General features: G+C 49.5%; 1 protein-coding gene across 3 annotated transcripts in view; it reads right to left on the reverse strand.

Moving 5' to 3' along the window:
* The window catches only part of SLC27A1 (solute carrier family 27 member 1), a 35,805-nt gene that overhangs the window by 7,066 nt on the left and 7,474 nt on the right, over positions 1-21,265 (reverse strand). For all 3 annotated transcript variants that reach the window (XM_020898800.2, XM_020898801.2, XM_020898799.2), the window contains 5 exons: positions 5,537-5,931; positions 5,247-5,408; positions 5,083-5,152; positions 4,214-4,305; positions 4,032-4,141 (listed from right to left, as the gene is read on the reverse strand). In XM_020898800.2, the coding sequence (XP_020754459.2) occupies positions 4,032-4,141; positions 4,214-4,305; positions 5,083-5,152; positions 5,247-5,408; positions 5,537-5,931 (829 nt within the window). The remainder of the gene's footprint in view (positions 1-4,031; positions 4,142-4,213; positions 4,306-5,082; positions 5,153-5,246; positions 5,409-5,536; positions 5,932-21,265) is intronic.

Raw genomic sequence — 21,265 nt, forward strand, 5'->3', positions numbered from 1 at the left:
GGACAGCTGGGCAGTTGTTCTGGGCCAGCACCCACTACTGCAAAAGAAGAAAAACAGCCATGTAGTCTCCCCCACCCAACAGCCATGAGATGGGATTTCTGAACCCAGCAGCATTTCTTAAGTCTCCCTGGCATCCCCAGTGGCTCAGATGGTAAAGAATCTGCCTGCAATGCGGGAGACCTGGGTTCGATCCCTCGGTAGGAAAGATCCCTGGAGAAGGGAATGACTACCTACTCCAGTATTCTTGCCTGGAGAATTCCCTGGACAGAGGAGCCTGGCAGGCTACAGTCCATGGGGTCACAAAGAGTTGGACACGACTGAGTGACCTTCACTTGAGGACTCCACCCTCTGTACTCCTTACAGAGCCCCTCAATGCTTTCTCTTGGTCACAGAAGTAACTCTTCAAGGAAACAGAACAGAAGCCTTTCAGGGGCCTGGAGACAGTGAACAAAGCCCGATGCAGCATAGGCATGTCAAGGACAAAGAGAGGGACCATCAGACACTGTGGGCCTCCCAGGAGGAGGCCATGCCACCACCCACAGGGAACCCCAGACAAAAAAGCAGACCTTGAATCCGTCAAGTATCTAAAGCAGTGGTGAAGACACCTGACAATGTCTGGACACATTTTGAGTTATCACAGTTGGGAGGTAGGGTCCTGGTGGCACCCAGTGATTTTAGGCCCGAACTGCTGTTAAATATCCTACTGTGCACAGGATGGCCCCCACCCCAGAGAACGAGGCAGCACCAAGCGTCTGCACTGCTGTCCTTGAGAAACGCTGTGCTTCCACTGCGGAGAGCAGCACAGTCCTTAAAAACCAAACACGGAGCTACCACATGACCCAGCAATCCCACTTCCAGGCATATATCTGGACAAAACTCTAATTTGAAAAGATACATGCATCTCAATGTTCACATGGAAGCAACCTAAACGTCCACTGACAGATGAATGGATAAAGAGGATACGGTACTTATACACAATGGAATAAACATACTACTCAGCCATAAAAAAAGAGTGAAATGATACCATGTGCAGCACCATGGATGGACCTAGACAGTATCATATAAAATGAAGTAAGTCAGGCAGAGAAAGACAAATATCATGTATCACTTACATGCAGTATCTAAAAAACTGATACAGATGAACTTATTTACAAAACAGAAACAGACTCACAGACATAGAAAAATAATAGCTATGAAAGGGGATTGGGGGTGGGAAGGGATAAATTAGGACTCTGGGATTAGCAGATACACATACTATATATGAAATAAATATATATGAATATATATGAAATAAACAACAGGATAGGGAAGGGATAAATTAGGACTTTGGGATTAGCAGATACACATACTATATATGAAATATATATATATGAATATATATGAAATAAACAACAGGACATACTGTGTAGCACAGGGAACTATACTCAGTACCCTATAATAACCTATAATGGAAAAGAACCTGAAAAAAAGAGACATATATAACTGAATCACTTTGCGGTACACCTGAAACTAACACAACATGGCCGATTAACTATACTTCAATTTTTAAAAATGGATTAAAAAAAATTGCTGTGCTTAACCCTACTCCCAAGGCACAGAAAATACCAGAGTGACAAGAGTACGTCAAGGGACCTGCAGCAATCCCCAGACTGGGAACACACCACAGGGCAAACTCCCTTTCTTCAATAAATAGATTATAAAGGGAGGGGGGGAGACAAAGGAGAAAGAATGAGAGACAAGGAATCTTACAAGAAACATCAACTAGGTGCCATGTGTGGGTCTTATCTACTTTAAATTTAAACTATATATATATATAGAAACAAGAAAAAAAAACAAAACCCATATTTTCGACATGGTAAAACACGGGATCAGTGTCCAGATTCCTGATGATTGAGAAATCCTGTCGCTTTTGGGCTGTGATAATGATACTGCAGTTTTTCTCCTTTTTTTCCCCTCTTTCTTTTATTGTGGTAAAATACACATACAGTTCACCACCTTAGCATTTTCTTTTTCCATCTTAGTCATTTTTGTGTGTGCATGCTCAGTCCCTCAGGCATGTTCGACTCTTAACAACTCTATGGACTGTAGCCCACCAGGCTCCTCGGTTCTTGGGATTTCCCAGGCAAGAATACTGGAGTGGATTGCCATTTCCTTCTCCAAGGGATCTTCCCAATCCAGGGATCGAGTCTGTGTCTCCTGTATTGGCAGGCAAATTCGTTACTGCTGCACCACCTGGGTAGCCATTTTAAAGGGGTATTAAACACATTTACATTATTGAGCAGCCATCACCACCATCCATCCCCAGAACTCTTGTGAATCTGAAACTGTATCCCCATTAAATGCTAATTCCCCACTCTTCCCTCCTCCCAGCCCCTGGCAACCACCACCCTATTTTCTGTTTATGATTCTAGCTACTGTGAGTACCTAATATAAGTGAAATTTGTCTTTTTTTGATGGGCCTATTTCATTTAGCATAACATCCTCAAAATTCATCCACGTTGTAGCCTGTGTCAGAATCTCCTTCCTTTTCGAGGCTGAATAATATTCCATTGTAGGGATGCACCCATTTTCCTTATCCATTCATCTGTGGATGGACACTTGGGTTGCTTTCATGTTTTATCTATTGTAAATAATCTGCTATGAACATGGATGGACAAATATCTCTTTGAGACCCTGCTTTCAGATCTTCTGTTTTAAGAACAGCCCTCACCAGACACAAAAGCCCACAGAGAGGTCCCATTTACAAGAAATATCCAGAACAGGCCAGCCCATAGAGACAGAAAGATTCGTGGTTGCCATGGGGCTGGGGAGGGGGAATGGGGAGTGACTGCCAACGGGGACAGGATTTCCTTTTGAGGTGATGGAAATTTTTTGGAACTGCATAGAGGGGCTAGTTGTACAACACTATGAATGGACTAAATACCACTAAAGTGTCCACTTCAAAGTGGCTAATCTTATGTAAATTTCACCTCAATTAGAAATGAACGATCATCTTCTGGAGGTTTTACTGAGGTATCTATGCAGCAAACAGGCTGCTGTCTGGAGTTGCCTCACAACAAGGCTGAAGGAGGGACATGGTGGGGAGGCGGAGGGGGCAGGACAGGGTATCTGATCTCCTCTGGAGCTGAGTGATGGGTGCCTGGGAAGCCCCTAAACGTTTCTGTCCACGTTTATATTTGCAACTCTCAATAATTAAGTTAGTCAAATGGACTGTTTTCTATTTCAAGATTCAGATTAGCAATTTTTCCCAAGACTCCCCCAACTCCAAGTACAACATAAAATCCTCAGAAGCAGAGCAGGTCACAGGCCTCACCCTGAGGGATCCCCCAGGATGCCAACCCAGAGCTCCCACCCTGCCCTACTCTGTGATTCAGGCAACTGGCTGAACCTCTCTGGGCCCCACCTGTTCAAGGTGAGGTCAGTACCTCCTGTGTCAGTCTCTGGACACACCCCCTTCTCACTCCTTCTTCCACCTGGAGGAAAGTACTAGCACCTGCATTTCCACCCCCACCATGGCACTGAGCCCTGCCAGGTGTCTCCTCTCACTGAGGAGGGCAGAGGAGAGGAAAGGACTTGTCTTAACCCCTACCTGCTCCGCAGGACACTGGATGCCCTCCACCTCTGCCTCATGCTTACCCCACCAGGAAGCCCTGGACCTTGTGGCCTTAACCAGGCCAGGGCGGTGACGGCACCCATTTGCCTGCAGCTACCAGCATGGAAAACCTTTCCAGCATAGGGCATGGGGAAGGCAGCATCTTAACGAGCTCAGGCAGTCTGCGTCCAATCCCAACTGCATTAGAAGTCTCAGTTTCCCTACCTGCAAAATGGGTGTGATGCCTTTGCCCGCTCCCAAGCAGCTATGAGGATACAAGGGGCTTACATGTTGCAGGTTTAGTCTCTGGCCGGACAGAGACCATAAAGCACAGATGGCCCCCTCCGAGCCCCCTCATGTCCCTGCAAGGCAGCCATTCAGAGAAGTAATGGCGGACGGGTGGGGGGAGGGGAGGGGAGAAAGAGGGGCGGGGCCTGACCGTGCAGTTGTACTTGACGCAATCATCCCAGAAGCGGCTAGCCGAAAACTTCTTGCGCAGGACCACCGTCAGCCCGTAGATGAGACACTGGCCCACGCCCACGATGTTCCCTGCAGAGAGTGGGCTCGGTGAGGGGTCCCCGGCCCCCCGCGCCCTCTCCCGCCCGAGCCGCCCCGTGGTACCTGCCGAGTGGTACAGAGGCAGACAGTCGTAGAGCACATCTGCTGCCTGCATACTGTAGGAGTGGTGCCCAAACGCTGCGATGCGGTAGTACCTGCGGGGCAGGGAGCGCAGGGGCTGGGGCCCACGTCCCCGAGAAAAGCGTGGGGGTCGGGGGGTGGGGAGCCTGCTGGGTGCTGGGGACACAGCAGGGACCCAAGCGGAGCCAGCCCAGCTCTTAGGGGCCCTACAGGCTGGCGGGTGAGGAACATGCGACAAAGAAAGGAAATGATGCTTGGTCATGAGGAATATCACAGAGCAACAGAGAGCAGCTGAAGGGGACAAAGCCAGGGAGGCTCGGGGATGTGACTGTCTGGGGATGCGACTGAAACCTGGTGAGAAGGAGCTGTGGGGAGAGCTAGGGAAGGGCACGCAAATGAAGGGCAGAGCATATGCAAGGTCCTGAGGTCAGAAGCAACCTGGCAGGTTGGAGGAATCGAGGAGAGAGCGAGCAAAGAGGCAGAGGAGGAAAATGACATCAGAGAAGTGGCAGGTGTCGCACAACAGGCATGAGGCTTTTTATCCAAGGGCCAAGGTAAGTACAGGGCGGTTTGGCACGAGTTGGGATGTCCTATGGTCGTCGAGGAGAGGAGGGCTGTTGGGGGCAGGAATGGGGGCAGGAGGAGGCTGAGGAGGGGCAGAGGACTGCACTGGGTCCTGAGACGGGCTGTGGGTTTTACCCAGTTGACTTTAAGATGCCCACAAGATCCTCAAAAAGAGCTGGGGTGGGGGCGGGGGGGGGGGGGAGCAGGATGATCAGGCCTTAGAGAGACGACCTGGAGTGGCTCTCCAGTGGGGGGTGGGGGTTGGGCAACACCCACGGGCCCCTCACCTGCTGTGCACGATAATGGCAGCCTTGGGCAGCCCCGTGGTCCCCGATGTGTAGATGTAGAACAGTCGATCTGAGAGAGACACGGGTGTTGGGGACCAGAGGCTGAGCTGGGTGGGACGAGGGGACAGGATGGGCGTGGGCAGGGGGATCCCACCTGGACTCACCATCCATGCCCTTGCCAGGGGGCTGCGCCAAGGGGGCTGTGGAGGTCTCCTTCAGCAGCGGGTCCAGGAGTTGGGTGTCCGGTAAGACGCCATCAGGCCCCACGTCACCAGAACAGAACTTGACCAGGCTCTTGCCCAACTGCCCGCTCACCTCCGCCACCACTGCGGCCCGAAACATGTCGTGGTTGAAGATGGACAAGTGCCCCTCGCAGGGCCGGGGAAGCAGAATCTCCCTGCCCTGGGCAGCCCCAGACCCCCACCGAGAAGATGCTACCCACACCCGGCCTCACCCGCCGCCAGCTCCCCTCCGAAGACCAGGGCTTTGGCGCCCGAGGTGCCCAGGCAGAAGGCCAGGGGCTCCCGCCGCAGGTTCACGTTGAGCAGCGCGGCCTCCACGCCTGCCTTGGCCAGGCCCAGCCAAAGCCCCACAAACTCAGGCCGGCCCTCCATGAAGATGGCCACCACGTCGCCCGGCGTGAAGCCCAGCCGGCGGAAGAAGTTGGCCACAGCGTTGGAGTAGGCATCCAGCTGCGCGAAGGTCCAGCACACACCGCTGCCCGCGTCCACCAGCGCCAGGCGCTCAGGCTGCCGCTGAGCCACCGCCTGGAAGATCTGCGGGATGGTGTGGCGCGCGCGTTGGTGCCGCCGCAGCTCCAGGCGCACGCGTATCAGCACAGAGAGACCGCTGGAAGGGGGGATGAGGTGACGGTGTCACTGCGTGCCCCACCCACCCCGGATACCTCGCTGAGCCTCAGCATCCCCACACGGAGAGAGCAGAGGAACAGACCCCAGTTCCCGAAGGGCAACGAGGGTTAGAAGAGGATGTTTGGGTTGCCGGGTCTCTCAGATGAGGAAGGGCAAAGGGCTATTTACCAACCAGCCCAGAAGGAGGTGGATTCTCAAAGCTGGCCATGCAGTGTTAATTAGAGTCACCCTGTCCTCCCCCATCACAGCTTGCCCGGTGACCCTCAGGAAGCGAGGGCCCAGTCCTCCGTTTCTCCTTACTGGGAGATCCAGAGTACCCCATGCTGACTCCACACCGCCTCCAGCCTAGACTCCTCATGCCCTGCCTACCTCAACTGGGCCCTGGGGTTCATCCCTGAGCTGGGTGGCTGCTCCACTCCCAAGTCTCTGAATGGCACTAGGCTGAGTCGGCTGAGTCATCCAGCTCGGGTGCCCCACCTAAGCTGGGCCAGGAGACAGGCTAGTGAGAGGCCCTAATGGCAGAGGTCTTGTTCCTCTGTCCCCCCGCCGGACAGAGGATACAAGGAGGCGATCAGAGGTCCCAGGGGAAAGAACTCCAGGAGAAGGAGCCAGTCTCCCAAATGACCCTGTCGAGATGAGGAGCCATCACTGATGCCAGGCCATGAGATGAGTGAGACTTGAACTTGTTTGTATTGTTTAAAGAAAAAGTGATGGCTTTTAGATCACAGAACCGAGAAAGCCAGAACTTCCTAGTGCAGAAGCTCAAGAAACAAGTGGTGTCCTGGCTTTATCTGGCTCCCTGCCCCACCATCCAGAGCCCCTGGCCCTGAGAGGTAACGTTGTGCTGAGTTAAGCCACTGATGAGTGAAGACCTGTTTGTTACAGCAGCTTCCTCTGCCCTGACCAATACAAGTGGTCTTGACTCTGCCCCCTCTTGAGCCTTCATCTGGCTATTGTGTCCCAACAGTTTCAGCGTCAAATTGGTTTCAGAACCATCCTTTGTGTCCCTACTGCTTCCTCTGCGCTGCTTCCTTAACTCCCTGCAGTAGCTTCCTCAGACTCAACAGATTTACAACAGACCTCAGCATTTTCATTCATTCATTTATTCCCTCTGTCCCTAATTCATGAAGGCAGCTGATATGTATCAGGGCCTACTGTGTTTGTTTTTTTCAGTTTGAAGATCTAATTGGCTTTATTTATATTTTAATTAGAAGATCTAGTTGGCTTTACTTTTGTTTGTTTTGTTTCAGGATTTCTTTTTTTCTTGGTACCAGCATCTACTGCACACTGGGCATTCTTAGCTCAAAGACGACTAGATCCAATCCTTTGAGGCTCATAGTTTTCCCAGGAGAGAAACCCCGTATACATAAATGAATGAGCATGAGGAACGTGCTAGATGATGACAAGGCTGTGACAGCCACCCTTCAAAGTAGGGTTCTAAAATGCCCATGTCAGATGGTGGATGAGGTGGGGGCTCAGAGAGGTGAATTAACATACCCAAGGTCACACAAGAAGTAGAGGACCGAACAACGCAGACCCAGGCCCCCTGGCAGGGTCCTTCTGCTCCTGCTCAAGCTTGCCCCAAAGCCTGAGGGCAACACTCAACAAGTACCACGTGGCAGGCCAAGTGCCCATGCTGCACACAGCAGGTGCTCTGTCTTCTTGAAGGAGAGGCGCTGTACAAGGTGTACTCTTACAGATGAAGGAACGGAGACCCAGAGGGTGATATTTCACGGGCTAGCTACTCTGGCTCCAGCCGCCAAGCTCCTAAGCACTGAGGGACCCACCGCTGCCTGAAGGCAATCAGTACCAACAAGTCTGAGCACTGTCTACATAAATGAATGAGCATGAGGAACGTGCCAGATGATGACAAGGCTGTGACAGATGATTCAGCCAGAGTGACGTGGGGCAGAATGGAGGCACCGGTGGCCCTGGAGAGAGCCAGGCATGTAAGGCCTGTGCAGGGCCTCAGAAGTGAGAAGCAGTGGTGTGAGTGTAAAGCCAGGTTCACAGCCAGTGCAAAGGCCCTGGGGTCGGACTGGACCTGGGGAATGGAGGAAGACAAGGTCCTGGGTGGGCCGGGAAGGTCTGTTAGAGGAGAGGATGGATCCACACAGCCACCTGCATCTGCAGTTTTTAAAAACAAGAGGTCAGAGTTCTGAGAGATTTATGAGACTTCCTGTTTGGGTCAAGCTGCACATCCTGACAGTCCCTGGAAGGCCCCTCTAGCTGCCCCTGGGAAGGGACCAGGATTCTGTGGCCCTTGTGACTGGGCTCAACTAGAGCACCTCCACACATGTCACCTGCCAGCACACTGAGCTATACACAGGCCTACATGCTTGCTCATTCTCTGGTGACTCCTTCACCACCTCCCCCAGGGAGCCCTCCAGGGCTTGGGCCCACTGCTCCCCCATCACATTCTCAAAGGGGGTCAGTCTGGACTGGGTGCTGGCTGGGCTCAGGGAATGTTCTCTTGTCCACCCCAAGAGCCCTCCCTAATCCCCTTTACCTGCAGCACCCCGCCCCCATCAAAACCCCTGTGTGAGGCCACCCTGTTGTGAGTCCGTTTTCTCCAGGGTTATGAGCAGCCAGGGAAGTTACATCTGCTCCAGCCAAGGAGCCTAGCATGTAGTCGGTGCTCAGTAAACAGAAACTGAATAACTGCGTTCTTGCCTGAACTCAGAACCTGGTGTGCCTGCCCTCTCTAGCAGCCAGCACAGACTATTCCATTCATCCCCAAATGGTGAGCACCTACTGTGTGCCAGGCCTAGAGAGACCCAGTGGTGATGGAGACCAGCCCTCCTCCCCCTCCATCCTCCCCACAGATTTCCCCCTCACTCACTCACTCCAGCCTCCTTGCTGCTGCTTGAACAGACCTGGCATGCTTCCACCTCAGGGCCTTTGCACAGGCTCTGCCCTCTGCCCGGACCACTCTTCTCCCAACATCCAAGTGGCTCCTCCCCCACCTCTGTAAGGTCTTGGCTCAAATGCCACCCTCTCAGGTGGCCATTCCTGGACCCCCATCTGTTATTGCATCACCCCCTCCTCTTCCCCCTCGGGTCCCTGCTTCGTTGTTTTCTGGCTGTGTTGCATGGTTTGTGGGATGTCACTTTCCCAAGCAGGAACTGAACATGGGCCATGGCAGTGGAAGCATGGACTCCTAATCACTAGGCCACCAGGGAACTCCGTCCTGCTTTTTATTATTATTGTTCTTTGACCATGCCTCAAAGCATGTGGGATCTTAGTTCCCCACCAGGGATCAAACTCACAGCCTCTGTAGTAAAAGTGTGACGTCTTAACCACTGGGCCGCCAGGAAAGTCCCCTCCGACTTTGTGTTTTAACAAGGACTTAAGATCTTTAAAGGGCTTCCCTGGTGGCTCAGATGATAAACTGCCTGCTATGCAGGAGACCTGGGTTCAATCCCCGGGTCAGGAAGATCCTCTGCAGAAGGCAATGGGAACCCACTCCAGTATTCTTGTCTGGAGAATTCCATGGATAGAGGAGCCTGGCAGACTACAGTCCATGGGGTCGCAGAGTCAGACATGACTGAGCTAACTAACACACACACATACACACACACACACATGTATACACACAAATGCCAAATGCAGTTTACTCATTCACCACTTGCCTCTGAGTTGTCTCTCCCTGCTCCTGGTAGGCAGGGCTTCTGTCTTTTTCATTCTAGGCCCAAGAGAAACAGCAGTGGAGGAGACAGACCAAGGTTCATCCTCTTGGAGTATAGTGAGCCTGCCGCAAAGAAGCGCATGGGACACTTGGAGGAAGGGAGGAGGGTCTGGGGCTCCCAGGCCAGGTCTGAACCTTGCAACCAAAGGGAGCAGCTGGTCAGGCCCTGGTCAGATCCTTGGCAAAGGCTGGGGCAGCCACACATGAATAAGGTCTTGGGGCAAGGCCTCTCAGTCTAGGGGCCAGCAATGGGGACAGATGTGAAGAGCGAGGACAAGGAGTCCTGGGCAGGTTCCTGCCCACCAGGTCCCTTTGGGTGCCTGCCCTGTTACTCTTGGTGGCTGAATGGATCCTTGTAAGTGAACATGTCCAATTGGAGCGTTCCCCTCTCAAAGCCGCTGTTTGCAGCAACCTGGTGAGGGGGCCCAGAGGAAGCAACACCCTCTGCATCTGACCAGGAGCCTGGCACATAGCAGGTGCTCTGTAAACAGAAGTTGAATGATTGTATTCACATCCCTGAACATGGAGCCCAGAATCCTGTCCCCTCCTGGCAGCCAGTACGAAGGCACAGTTTCCATCACTCATCCTGGAAACAGTAAGCACCTGTTGCGGACAGGTGACCTGACCGAGTGGAAGAAGGCAGATCAGTGGGGCCTGGGGCAGAGGGAAGGGGCAGGAGAGGGCCCTGGGGAGATGGGAACGCCCCATCTTTTTAAATGATCAGTCCAACTTTTACAAATATTGATTTATGTATGTATTTGTGGCTGTACCGGGTCTTGTTGCTGTGCACGGGATTTCTCTGGCTGTGGCTAGCAGGGGCCGCTCTCTGTCGGAGGCACACAGGCTTCTCACTGCAGTGGCTCCTCTGGGTGTGGAGCACTGGCTCCAGGGCAGGTGGGCTCCAGGAGCTGCAGCTCAAGGGCTCTAGAGCGCAGGCTCAGCAGTTGTGGTGCACGTGGCCCCTCGGCATGTGGGATCTTCCTGGACCAGGGACTGAACCGGCATCCTTTGCATTGCAAGGCAGATTTTTAACCACTGGACCATCACGGAAGCCCAGGAATGTTCTATATCTTGATGGTGGTGGTAACCTGGGTGCGATACCCCAAGCCCCACTTGAACACTTAGAATGGGTACATTTTATTATATGTAAATTACACCTCAAAAACAACCCATGAAGACAGAGCAGACTGGTGGTTACTAGGAGCTGAGGAAGGGGGAATGGGGAGTGACTGCTAATGGGGACAGGGTTTCCTTTTGGGGTGATGGAAATGTTCTGGAATTAGAGCTAACGGTTGCACAACATTGTGAATGTACTCAATGTTGCTGATGGTAAATTATATGCATTTTACTACAACAAAAATTATTGAAACTCATGAAGCCTATCTGTGGCAAGGTTAAAAAAGGGACTCCTTGCCTTCCAGAGATATACTCTGGAAAACTAACAGATGAAAATAGGTGCCACTGAGATTCAGACAGAGGAGGAAGTGGGTGGAGATGAGGAAACAATCATATGAAGATCACGAAGGCTGGGGGGTTGGCCACGTGGGCTTATTACATTATTCTTTTACTTTTGCAGCCTTGAATTTTCCAGAGTAAAATTTTTAATACATAATTTTTAAAATAAATAAAATATTTTAATTTAAAATGTTTCCATTTTAAAAATTAAAAATTGTTTAATTTTTATTTTTTTGTCCACACTATGCGGCTTGCAGGATCTTAGATCCTTGACTAGGGATCAAACCTGGGTGCCCTGCAATGGAAGCATGGAGTCCTAACCACTTGACTGCCCAGGGAATTCCCTAAATTTTTAAAAATTAAAAAAAATTAAAAATCAATTTAAAAAAATAATACTTAACTCTCCAAAGGCTCCCATCGTTTTGTTGATCAAATGTCTTCCCTGTGACCCGGGAAGCCCAGCATGGACCAGCCCCATGCATCTGACCACCTCTTCACCCTTCATTTCCCCAGCTTGCTCTTGCCTCCTTCCCTGATCTTCAGCAAGTCAAAGGTTCCCACCCTAGGGCCTTTGCACAGCTCCCACTGCCTGGAGTATCTGCCCTAGGCCCCTCATTGAGGCTCAAGGGTAATTTGTTACATAGCAGTGGGTAACAGTGGGTAAATACACTCCCAGTTCCCACTTCCATACGGTTTTATTCCTTCAGAGCAATCATCACAATCTGAAGCTGTGGGTTGCACAGTTCTTTTTCCGTGACAACAGGCATGCCATCTGTCTGTCTGTCTGTCTATTGTGTCCAGAGCTGTAATCCCAGCACTAGAGACAGGGCCTAGAATGTAAGGATGATGCTAATGTCCCACAGGCTGACTCGAATGCAACCCAGTCTCTTCTGTGTGATTGTAGTTTTGGAAACGTGTCCCCAGAATTCATGTATACCTGGAATCTCAGGCTGTGACCTTATTTTGAAACAGGGTCCTTGTAGATATAATTAAGATAAATATGAGATGAGGTCTTCCTGATTGCCTAGGTGGGCCCTAAATCCACAGACAGGTATCTTTATAAGAAGAGAGGGACGTCCCTGGTGGTCCAGTGGTGAAGACAGTGCACTTCCACTGCAGGGGCTGTGGGTTCAGTCCCTGGTTGGGGAACTAAGATCCTGCATGCTAGTGATGCGCATGGCCAAGAAGTATTGACCTTCAAAAAGAAGAAGAAGGGAGAACACAGAGACACAAGGGAGAAAACCCTGTGGAGACAGAGGCAGAGACTGGAGTGATGCAGCCACAAGCCAAAGACACCTGGAGTCCCCAGAAACTGATTTTGGCTTCTGGTCTCCAGGACTTGGAGACAGGTTCCTTTTCTTTTAAGCTACCAGGATTGTGGTCATTTGTAACAGCAGCCCCAGGACACTCATATAGAGGACCCTGCTGGGTACATCCTGCATGGGGCTTCCTGGTTAATGGAGACAATGAGACTCTGTGCCTTCCAGGTCACTGGGGGATAAAAGAGGTGGATGGAGACTCTAAGGACAGGGCCTGACACGTCTTACATTCTCAGTCAACTCTGCTACTATCCTGTCCTCAGGGAGGTAGGCACTATCAATAAGAAATCGGAACAGAATTAGCATTTTATCTGCCCAGCAACCTGACTCATGCTCAGCTGCTTCAGTCGTGTCTGACTCTTTATGGCCCCATGGGCTGTGGCCCTCCAGGCTCCTCCCTCCATGGGATTCTCCAGGCAAGAATGCTGGAGTGGGCTGCCACTTCCTTCCCCAGGGGATCTTCCCAACCCCAAGTTCAAATCCAGGTCTCCTGCATTGTAGGCAGATTCTTTACCATCTGAGCTACCAGGGAGGCTCCCAAACTTGCCTCATACCCACCCTGCAGGGAAGAAAGAGGAACACACAAGTTCCAAGAGTGGAGGCCAGCACAAGAAATCCCCAAGGCGTCTAGGAGATGGGGCAAGTTATCACCTGAGAGCCTTGTGCAAACACTGATTCCTCAAGTCTGTCCCAGAGCTCTGAGCTCCAGCGGAACCCAGAGGAAAGAAGAAGTGGCCTGGAGTTGAAGCTTTGGTACCACCTACCCACTGTGGCACCTGGGCAGATCCTGCCCTCTCTGGGCCTCAGTTTCCTTACTTGGGATCAGAAGGCTAAGCATCACAACCTCTAAAGTATTCTGCAGCTCAGCGAAGTGTAGGTACTGCCATCACCCCGTTTACAAACAGGAAGCAAGGCCCAGAGTGGCAATGCCTGTGTATGTGGGGAAACAATAGGACTCTTGCCCTAATACCTGTCAAGTGTATTAAGTGCCCGACCAAGTAAAAGGACTGAATAAGAGGGATTTATCATCACTCTGCCTAGGAGGGTCCTGCCTCCAGACTTTGCACCTGATGCCCCCTCTGCCTGGAGCAGGTCTTCCTTCTTAGGCTTTGCAAGGTTGGTTCCTTCTTCTTTAGCACCTGTGCGGGGTGCCCCCTGCTAACCGCCCTGGCTGAAGTAGTCAAGCATGAACCCTGACTCCCCCCTTCATGCTGGATTCTTTGTGTCACTTGCTCTCTTTTTTAAGAATAAATTTTATTTATTTGTTTTCATTTTTGGCTGTGCTGGGTCTTCATTGCTGCTCGGGCTTTTCTCTATCAGAGGTGAGCAGGGGCTACGCTGGTGGCGCTGGCTCCTCTTGGAGAGCACAGGCTCTAGGGCAGGGCTTCAGTAGCTGCTGCTCCCGGGCGCTGGGGCACAGGCTCAGTCGCTGTGGCGCACGGGCTTGGTCGCTCCACAGCGTGTGGGATCTTCCCAGACCAGGGACTGAACCTGTGTCTCCCACACAGGCAGCTTGGCTCTTCCACTGCTGAGCCACCAGAGAAGCCCCCTTCCTGTCACTTTCTGATGTTTAAATTATTTCCTTTATTCCTGCTCAAGTGTTCTCCTTCCTCACCATGCTGTGGGCTCCAGAGGACACAAGAAGTGCCTGATGTGTTCACAGCACGTCACAGTGACCCCAGCATCCCGAAGCCCAGATGGGGTGTGGTCCCCAGGAGGCCCGCAAGGATGGGTACAACCAATTACTTTCTCCGTTGAAGACTAGCGGGAGCCTGATGATCTCACCAGCACGGCCAAGGCCCCACATCACACACCTGAAACAGTGCAGGCCCCTCCTCCGAGTCTCCCACCTCCACCCTGGGCCAGGCCCCACCCTGTACGTAGTGGGGTGAATGGTGGCCCCCAAAAGACACATGCAAGTCCTGACCCTCCAAACTTGTGAATAAGTCCTTATGTGGAAAAAGGGTCTCTGCAGATGGAACAAGGTTGAGGATCTTCAGACGAGATCCTCCTGGATTTAGGGTAAGCCCTAAATCCAATGGGTTTCCCTGGTGGCTCAGATGGTATAGAATCCACCTGCAATATGGGAGACCTGGGTTCAGTCCCTGGGTTGGGAAGATCTCCAGGAGGAGGGCATGGCAAGCCACTCCAGTATTCTTGCCCGGAGAATCCCCATGGACGGAGGAGCCTGGCACGCTACAGTCCATGAAGTTGCAGAGTCAGACATGCCTGAGCGACTCAGCACAGCTAAATCCAATGACGAGTGTCCTTCTAAGAGACAGAAGAGGAGACACAGCCGCAGAGAAGAAGGCCATGTGAAGGTGGAGGCGGACACTGGACAGAGTGATGCAACCACAAGCCAAGGAACCGCCAAGGATTGTTGCAAGCCACTAGAAGCTAGGAGAGAGGCATGGAACAGATTCTCCCTGGGGCCTCCAGAAGGCCCTACCCACACCTTGACTTCAGACTTTGTGGGTGCGTGCTAAGTCGCTTCAGTCGTGTCTGACTCTTTGTGACCCCGTGGACTGTAGCCCACCAGTCTCCCCCATCCATGGGACTTCCCAGGCAAGAATACTGGATTGGTTTGCTCTTTCCTTCTCCAGGGGATCTTCCCATCCCAGGAATTGAATCCCCATCTCTTCTGTCTCCTACATTGGCAGGTGGGTTCTTTACCACTTGTGCCACCTCGGAAGACTCAGGCTGCAGGCCTCCACAAATAAATTTCTGTTGTTATAAGTCACCCAGTTTGCGCTACTTTGTTCTGAGAGCCACAGGAAACTAACACACACTGCTTCATCTCCAACCTTTGGTTGTCTTCCTTACTGCTCTCACCCCTGTGCCCCATTCAAGGGGAGAGAGGGGTGTGTGTCTCCATTCCCACTATCTGGGAACAAGAGCACTTCTTGCCTGGCTGCCCCAAATCCTCCTCACCAAGCCACCATCCTCCTCTTTGCAGGTCAGCCTGGCTGGGGTGCTTCCCTACTCAGAACCATTCCCTGGGAACGTAAGACTCTTCTGCTCAGTGTTCAAAGCTCTGGAAATCTGGCTCTGACTCCATCAGTGCCCAACTCACAGACCCCCTGCCATCGCAATAGCTCCTTTCACACGCCCTGCAACCTGGGACATGGTAGTCCCGTATTCCCTTTCTTCTGTCCAAGGATGTTGTCAGCATGTGACGGCTGGAGCCACAGCAGCCAATCTGAGACCATGAGGGTAACCAACTGGAGACACCAAGGCTTTGCAGCAAGGATGCCAGAGCAGAAAGGCAGAAGGAACCTGGGTCAATAGAACATGCTGATCACAAACTGATCAGCCTGAAGCCATCTCATGTTCCAGTATCCCACTGCATGTGGCTATACACGTGCTTTACCATGGACGCCACTTCTAACTGGGATCCCCGCTATTTGCAGCCGAAGCCTCCTCACAGAGAACACCTCCCCAGAGGAGCTGATCCACATGTGCCGCGCACCTCCATGAAGGGCTGCAACATGTTGGACATCATGCCAGGAACGGGGACACACAGGTGACCAGGTAGGGGTGAGCCCTGCCACCATGCGTCTACAGTCAATAATCACGGAGAAAGCAGACAAAAGCCGTGACAGTTTTATATGTTTCCTAAGAGAAAAGCAAACAAGGTTGATGTGATCAGGCACAACCAGGACCAGATTTCACCCACGGGGACAGGGGAGCCTTGCCTGAAGAAGCAACATCTGCACTGAACTTTGAAGGATAAGAAGGAATCAGCCATAGGTTAAGCTCGAGGGAAAGAATTCCAGATGGAGCGCTCCACAAGCACAAAGACCTGAAGGCAGAAAGGAGATTGGCAGGTTGATAGAGAGCAAAGGCCCACGGGGGAAAAGAGAGAGTGAAGCAAGGACTGGGTAGAAAGAGCATGGGATCAGAAATCTCTCTCCATGGCTCTGAATCACGCCACTAACTCATGGATTGACTTTGGCACATTAAAGTCACATGGGGGAAATGATGGCACATTATTCATTTGTAGCTTCCAGTGAGCAGAAGGTGGATGTGTGTGCTCAGTTCATGTCTGACTCTGTGACCCACTGGACTATAGCCCACCAGGGGCTTCTGTCTGTGGGATTATCCTGACAAGAATACCGGAATGGGTAGCCATTCCCTTTTCCAGGAGATCTTCCTGGCCCAAGGATCGAACCTGGGTCTCCTGCGGCTCCTGCATTGACAGGTGGATTCTTCACTACTAAGCCACCTGGGAAGCTTTGAGCAGAAGATAGGAAGGAATCCAAACATCCTGCAGTAGGTGAGGGGTTAGATGAACATCAGCTCGAAGTTACAACAGAAAGCTGCACACAAGAATGGCACCCCCACTGCAAGGAATGAGGAAGGACACTGAAGGTAAACGGGAAAAGTCAGTGCTGATCTCTTAGCAAAGGTAGCTAGCTGATTGGGCACCCAGACACTGACTGATCATCACACCTCCCTGCATCCCCCCAAACAGCTAGTAAAGGGTTTATTTTTTTTGTTTTTATTTGTGACTGCACCACACAGCATGTGGGACCTTAGTTCCTCAAACAGGGGTTGAACTCGTGCCCACTGCAGTGGAAGTGTGGGGTCTTAACCACTGGACCAACAGGAAAGTCCCAAAAGGGATTTTTTTTTTTAAAGTGTGTACTCACTGGTAAGATGGGCACAGAGACCGAATCACCTCACTGTGGAAAACTGGGAAACAGCAGATAAGAGGTGGGGGCTCTAGGAGTTGGGAGAAAGCAGAATCCTGGGCTGCAGGATTGAAAGAAATCTGTTTAAGAAACCCCTTCTGGAATTCCCTTGGAGGTCCAATGGTTAAGACTCTGTGCTTCCAATGTAGGGGGTGCAGATTCCATTCCAAGTCAGGGAACTAAGATCCCACATACCACATGGCATGGCCAAAAACTAAAATAAAATTAAGAATCTCCCTCTGTGAAATCAATGTCATGAGGATGCATGTACAACATACCAACTAGAGTTAATAATACCTCATTGCATATTTGAAAGTTGCTGAGAGTAGATCTTAGAAGTTCTTATCATAAGAAAAAAAAATTTTGTCACTTTGTATAGTAATGGATGTTAACTAGATTTACTGTGGTTAATCATTTCATAATATACAAGATATAATATATATAATGTAATCATTTCATAATATACATAATGCACTCTACTCCTCAAAAATTCACTTTAAGGCCTCTTCACTTATGTGAAAGACCTAAATGAGTACCTGTTTTTGTTAACCAAAAGAAATCCAAAGAGGACTTTCGCTTTTATGGTAAAAGGCAAAATGTGAAAGCAGCCCCCAGTGTTTGTTTTTCAGGGAGCTGTTACAGGGGCAGCATGAACCCAAAGCAGCGAGAGAGGCACCGCCAAGCCCCTTACCCTGGAACTAAAGACACTCGGCAGCCCAGTGTCAAGCCACTGTAGCTTTGAACTCTGTGAGCATCTGACTGTTATCTCAATTGATTCTGTGCATCCATTAGCAAGATGCATCCTAAGGTAATTGCTTCTTTGCATTACATCCTTCTGGCTTCTGAACAGTTTCACAGGAATGCTCTATTTTTGTATAGCAGGAGAAACCTCTATGCAAATAGCCAATCATTATGTTGCCCACCGGAAACCAGGAGTATGATATGTCAGTATCTCAATCAGGGCTTCCCTGCTGGCTCAGTGGAAGAGAACCTGCCTGCCAGTGCAGGAGACAGGGGTTCGATCCCTGCTCTAGGAAGATTCCCATGAGCCGTGGAACAACTAAGCCCGTGTGCTGCACCTGCTGAAGCCCGCGCCCCAGAGCCTGTGCTCTGCAACGAGAGAAGCCACTGCAATGAGAAGCCCGCACACTGCGGCTGGAGAGCGGCCCCCCACTTGCTACAACTAGAGAAAAGCCCACACAGCAAGGAGGACCCAGCACAGCCAAAAATAATTAATAAATAAATAAAATTTAGAAAGAAAGTGGCCCCTTTGCCACCCAGGAGGAGACTGAACATCCAACCACAGGATGGTTTCTGGGTGGGACACCTCCCTGCAAATGGGTGTTAACGTTCCCCTGCCAGACGCTGAGCTTCCAGCCCTCTTCCCCCTCTGCATTCCTGGGATGCTGCTGGTGGGTTCTCTACCCCAGGCAGAAGACCAGAAGAGCTTCCTATGGGAAAATGTGACCAGGCCCAGAGGAAAGACCCAAAGACACTGCACTGAGGTCTCCCCAAAGCACCACCTGGCCAGGTGACTCTCATCATGAAGCTCAGTTGACAAGATCCCTCACCCCTTACACACACTCATGCTGAGAGCTTCTAATTGACTTTATAACCAAAGACTACCAGACTCCTGGGGATCTCCTCTAACAGAGATGATGGAGACTAAACTAAACAAAGAAGAAAACCTTTGAGGAAAAAAAGATTGTGCAAACAGGAAAAAAAAATCCTAATAAAATCATTAATATCCCTGATGATGTAAGAAGATTTACTGCATCCATGAAATAAGAATAGAATGCTATAAAAAAAAAAGCTTTCAGGGAATGAAGAAAAAAAAAGATCCTGGAAAATTTAAATGTGAGGGCACCATAGAATATACAACATACAACATTACCCTAGTGAAAAATATGGATTTAGTAAATAGTAATGTATCAATAATGACTTATCAATTGTGACAAGTGTACTATACCAATACAAGATCTTAAAGATAGAGAAAACTGCAGGGGAGAGGAAGGGAGTATATAATACTTTCTGCTCAATTTCTGTAAACCTAAAACTGATAATAAAAAATGAAGTCTTTATAAAAAAGAAAAAATAATAATTAAAAGATCAATAAAAAGAGTTTATTAATAACAAATGATAATCATAATAAAAATTTTAAATGTGAGCATAAATTAAATATTAATAGAAGGGTTATAAGTAATTTGAAGAAATATCATAGAAAGTAGAATAAAAAGACAGAGATGGAAAATAAAAGAGAACAGATAAGAAAATTATAGCATCAGTCCAGAAGATCCAACATCATATTCAACAAATAGTTATCAAGCTAGACATTGTTCCAGGCACTCAATAACAGGAGTTCTAAGAACAAAGGAAGGAAAGGTGAGGAAATCACCAGTGACAGCATTAAAACAACTTCCTTGACCTGAAACCCCACCAACAGATCGTACAATGGATGCAAATAGCCCACTCTCTTGAAAAGATCCCACAAGCTGCCAGAAAGAAAAACAAAAATACAGGCCGCTATAAAGGATCAGGAACCAGAAGGTTTTAGACTTCTCACTAATAACCATGATGTGAGAAGAAAATAAGAAATGCCTTCAATTTTGAAGGAAAATAATATCCAAACTAGAAGTCTATACCCAGACCATCAGTCAAGTGTGAGGGTGGAAATAAAGATATTTTCATATGTGGGGGCGGGGGGGTCTCAAAAACTTAAATTCCCATGCATCATTTGTCCCAAAACTCATAAAGATGTGCTCCAACTAAAAGAGCAAATCAAAGAGGAGGGCTACCAGGAACTCAGGAAACAGGGTATCCAGACCCAGAGAAAAGTGATGCTAGTCCTCAGGAAGATGGCTAGAAGCAAGGCTGGGGTGATGGTTACACACCAGGTGGAAAGGGCAATTTGCACGGTTTGGACAGATTGGAGGCTAGAACAGAGATTTCTCCAAAAAGGTGAAATTGAAAGCCCATCTGATACTATAAACATAAGAAGAGACAGAGACAAATGTGTGGAGTCTGAGCTTGAAGTACAGATAAATACATAGAACTAACAAATACAAAGGCAATCAATAACTCCAGAGAAAATACATAAAGTTGTTTCGCTCATATTATAAACAAGCATCCTTTTGGCAGTCTACTAAACACCACATACACCACAGTTTTTGTCAGCTTTTTGTTTTTTGTTGGTGATTTTTCTGTTTAAAAGGGGTCCTACGCATAACGCTGAAATGATGTCTAGGGTTCCTAAGCACAAGAAGGCTGTGATGCGCCTTCTGGAGAAGATGTACATATTAGATAAGTTTTATTCAGGCATGAGTTATAATGTTGTTGGCAGTGAGTTCAGTTGTAATAAATAAACAATATATAGGAGGTGTCTTTAAATAGAACACGTATAACACAAGATTATGTATTGATTGGTTGATGGAAATGTTGTGATCAGAGGCTCTCAGGAACCTAACCCTGTATTTTCCCTAGGAACAATGGTTCAGTATTTGCTAATTCAATGTTTGCAGCAATTTTGTAGAACAGATGATGAGAATCTACTGTGATAATATTGGGACAATGAAGGAATGGAAAAACATGTATGTCTGGGTATGTATGAGGGCGGTGGGTATGTGTACAACATGCGCAGGAGCAGAAAGAAAATGAGGACAGGGGGATAAAGGGATGCTGAATCCTCATCTTCCATAGAGGGAGATGACAGACCAGCTCTCAAAGTGAAAAAATGCAGATATTGTCACATAAGCCATTTGGAGATTCAAACAAGAGGTAAGAATCACTCCCGATAGAGAAGAGAAAATGTGGGTCAAGGTTGAGCAGGCAGCTGCCACTTGAGGTAGAAGGCTTAGAATCTTTCATCTTGAACCTTGCATGACTTTAATAAAAGTGAAAATTTCAAGTGTAAGTGGAGAGAAGAAAGCAAGCATGAGGTGAAGAAAATGATGATGAATGTGTGGCCACTGGTGAGCACCAAGAACAAGAGGTCTGGGACTTCCCAGCATTCGGTGATTAAGACTCTGCCTCCCAAGGCAAGGGCCATGGGCTTGACCCTGGGTTGAGGAACAAAGGTCCCACAAGTCACGGGGTGCAGCCAAATACCTTTAATAAACAACAAAAGGTCTGCATATATTTCTCTTTCAAAATATGTATTTA

The sequence above is a fragment of the Odocoileus virginianus genome, chromosome 3 (genome assembly GCF_023699985.2).
Source record: "Odocoileus virginianus isolate 20LAN1187 ecotype Illinois chromosome 3, Ovbor_1.2, whole genome shotgun sequence".
In the NCBI taxonomy this organism is placed as follows: Eukaryota; Metazoa; Chordata; class Mammalia; order Artiodactyla; family Cervidae; genus Odocoileus; species Odocoileus virginianus.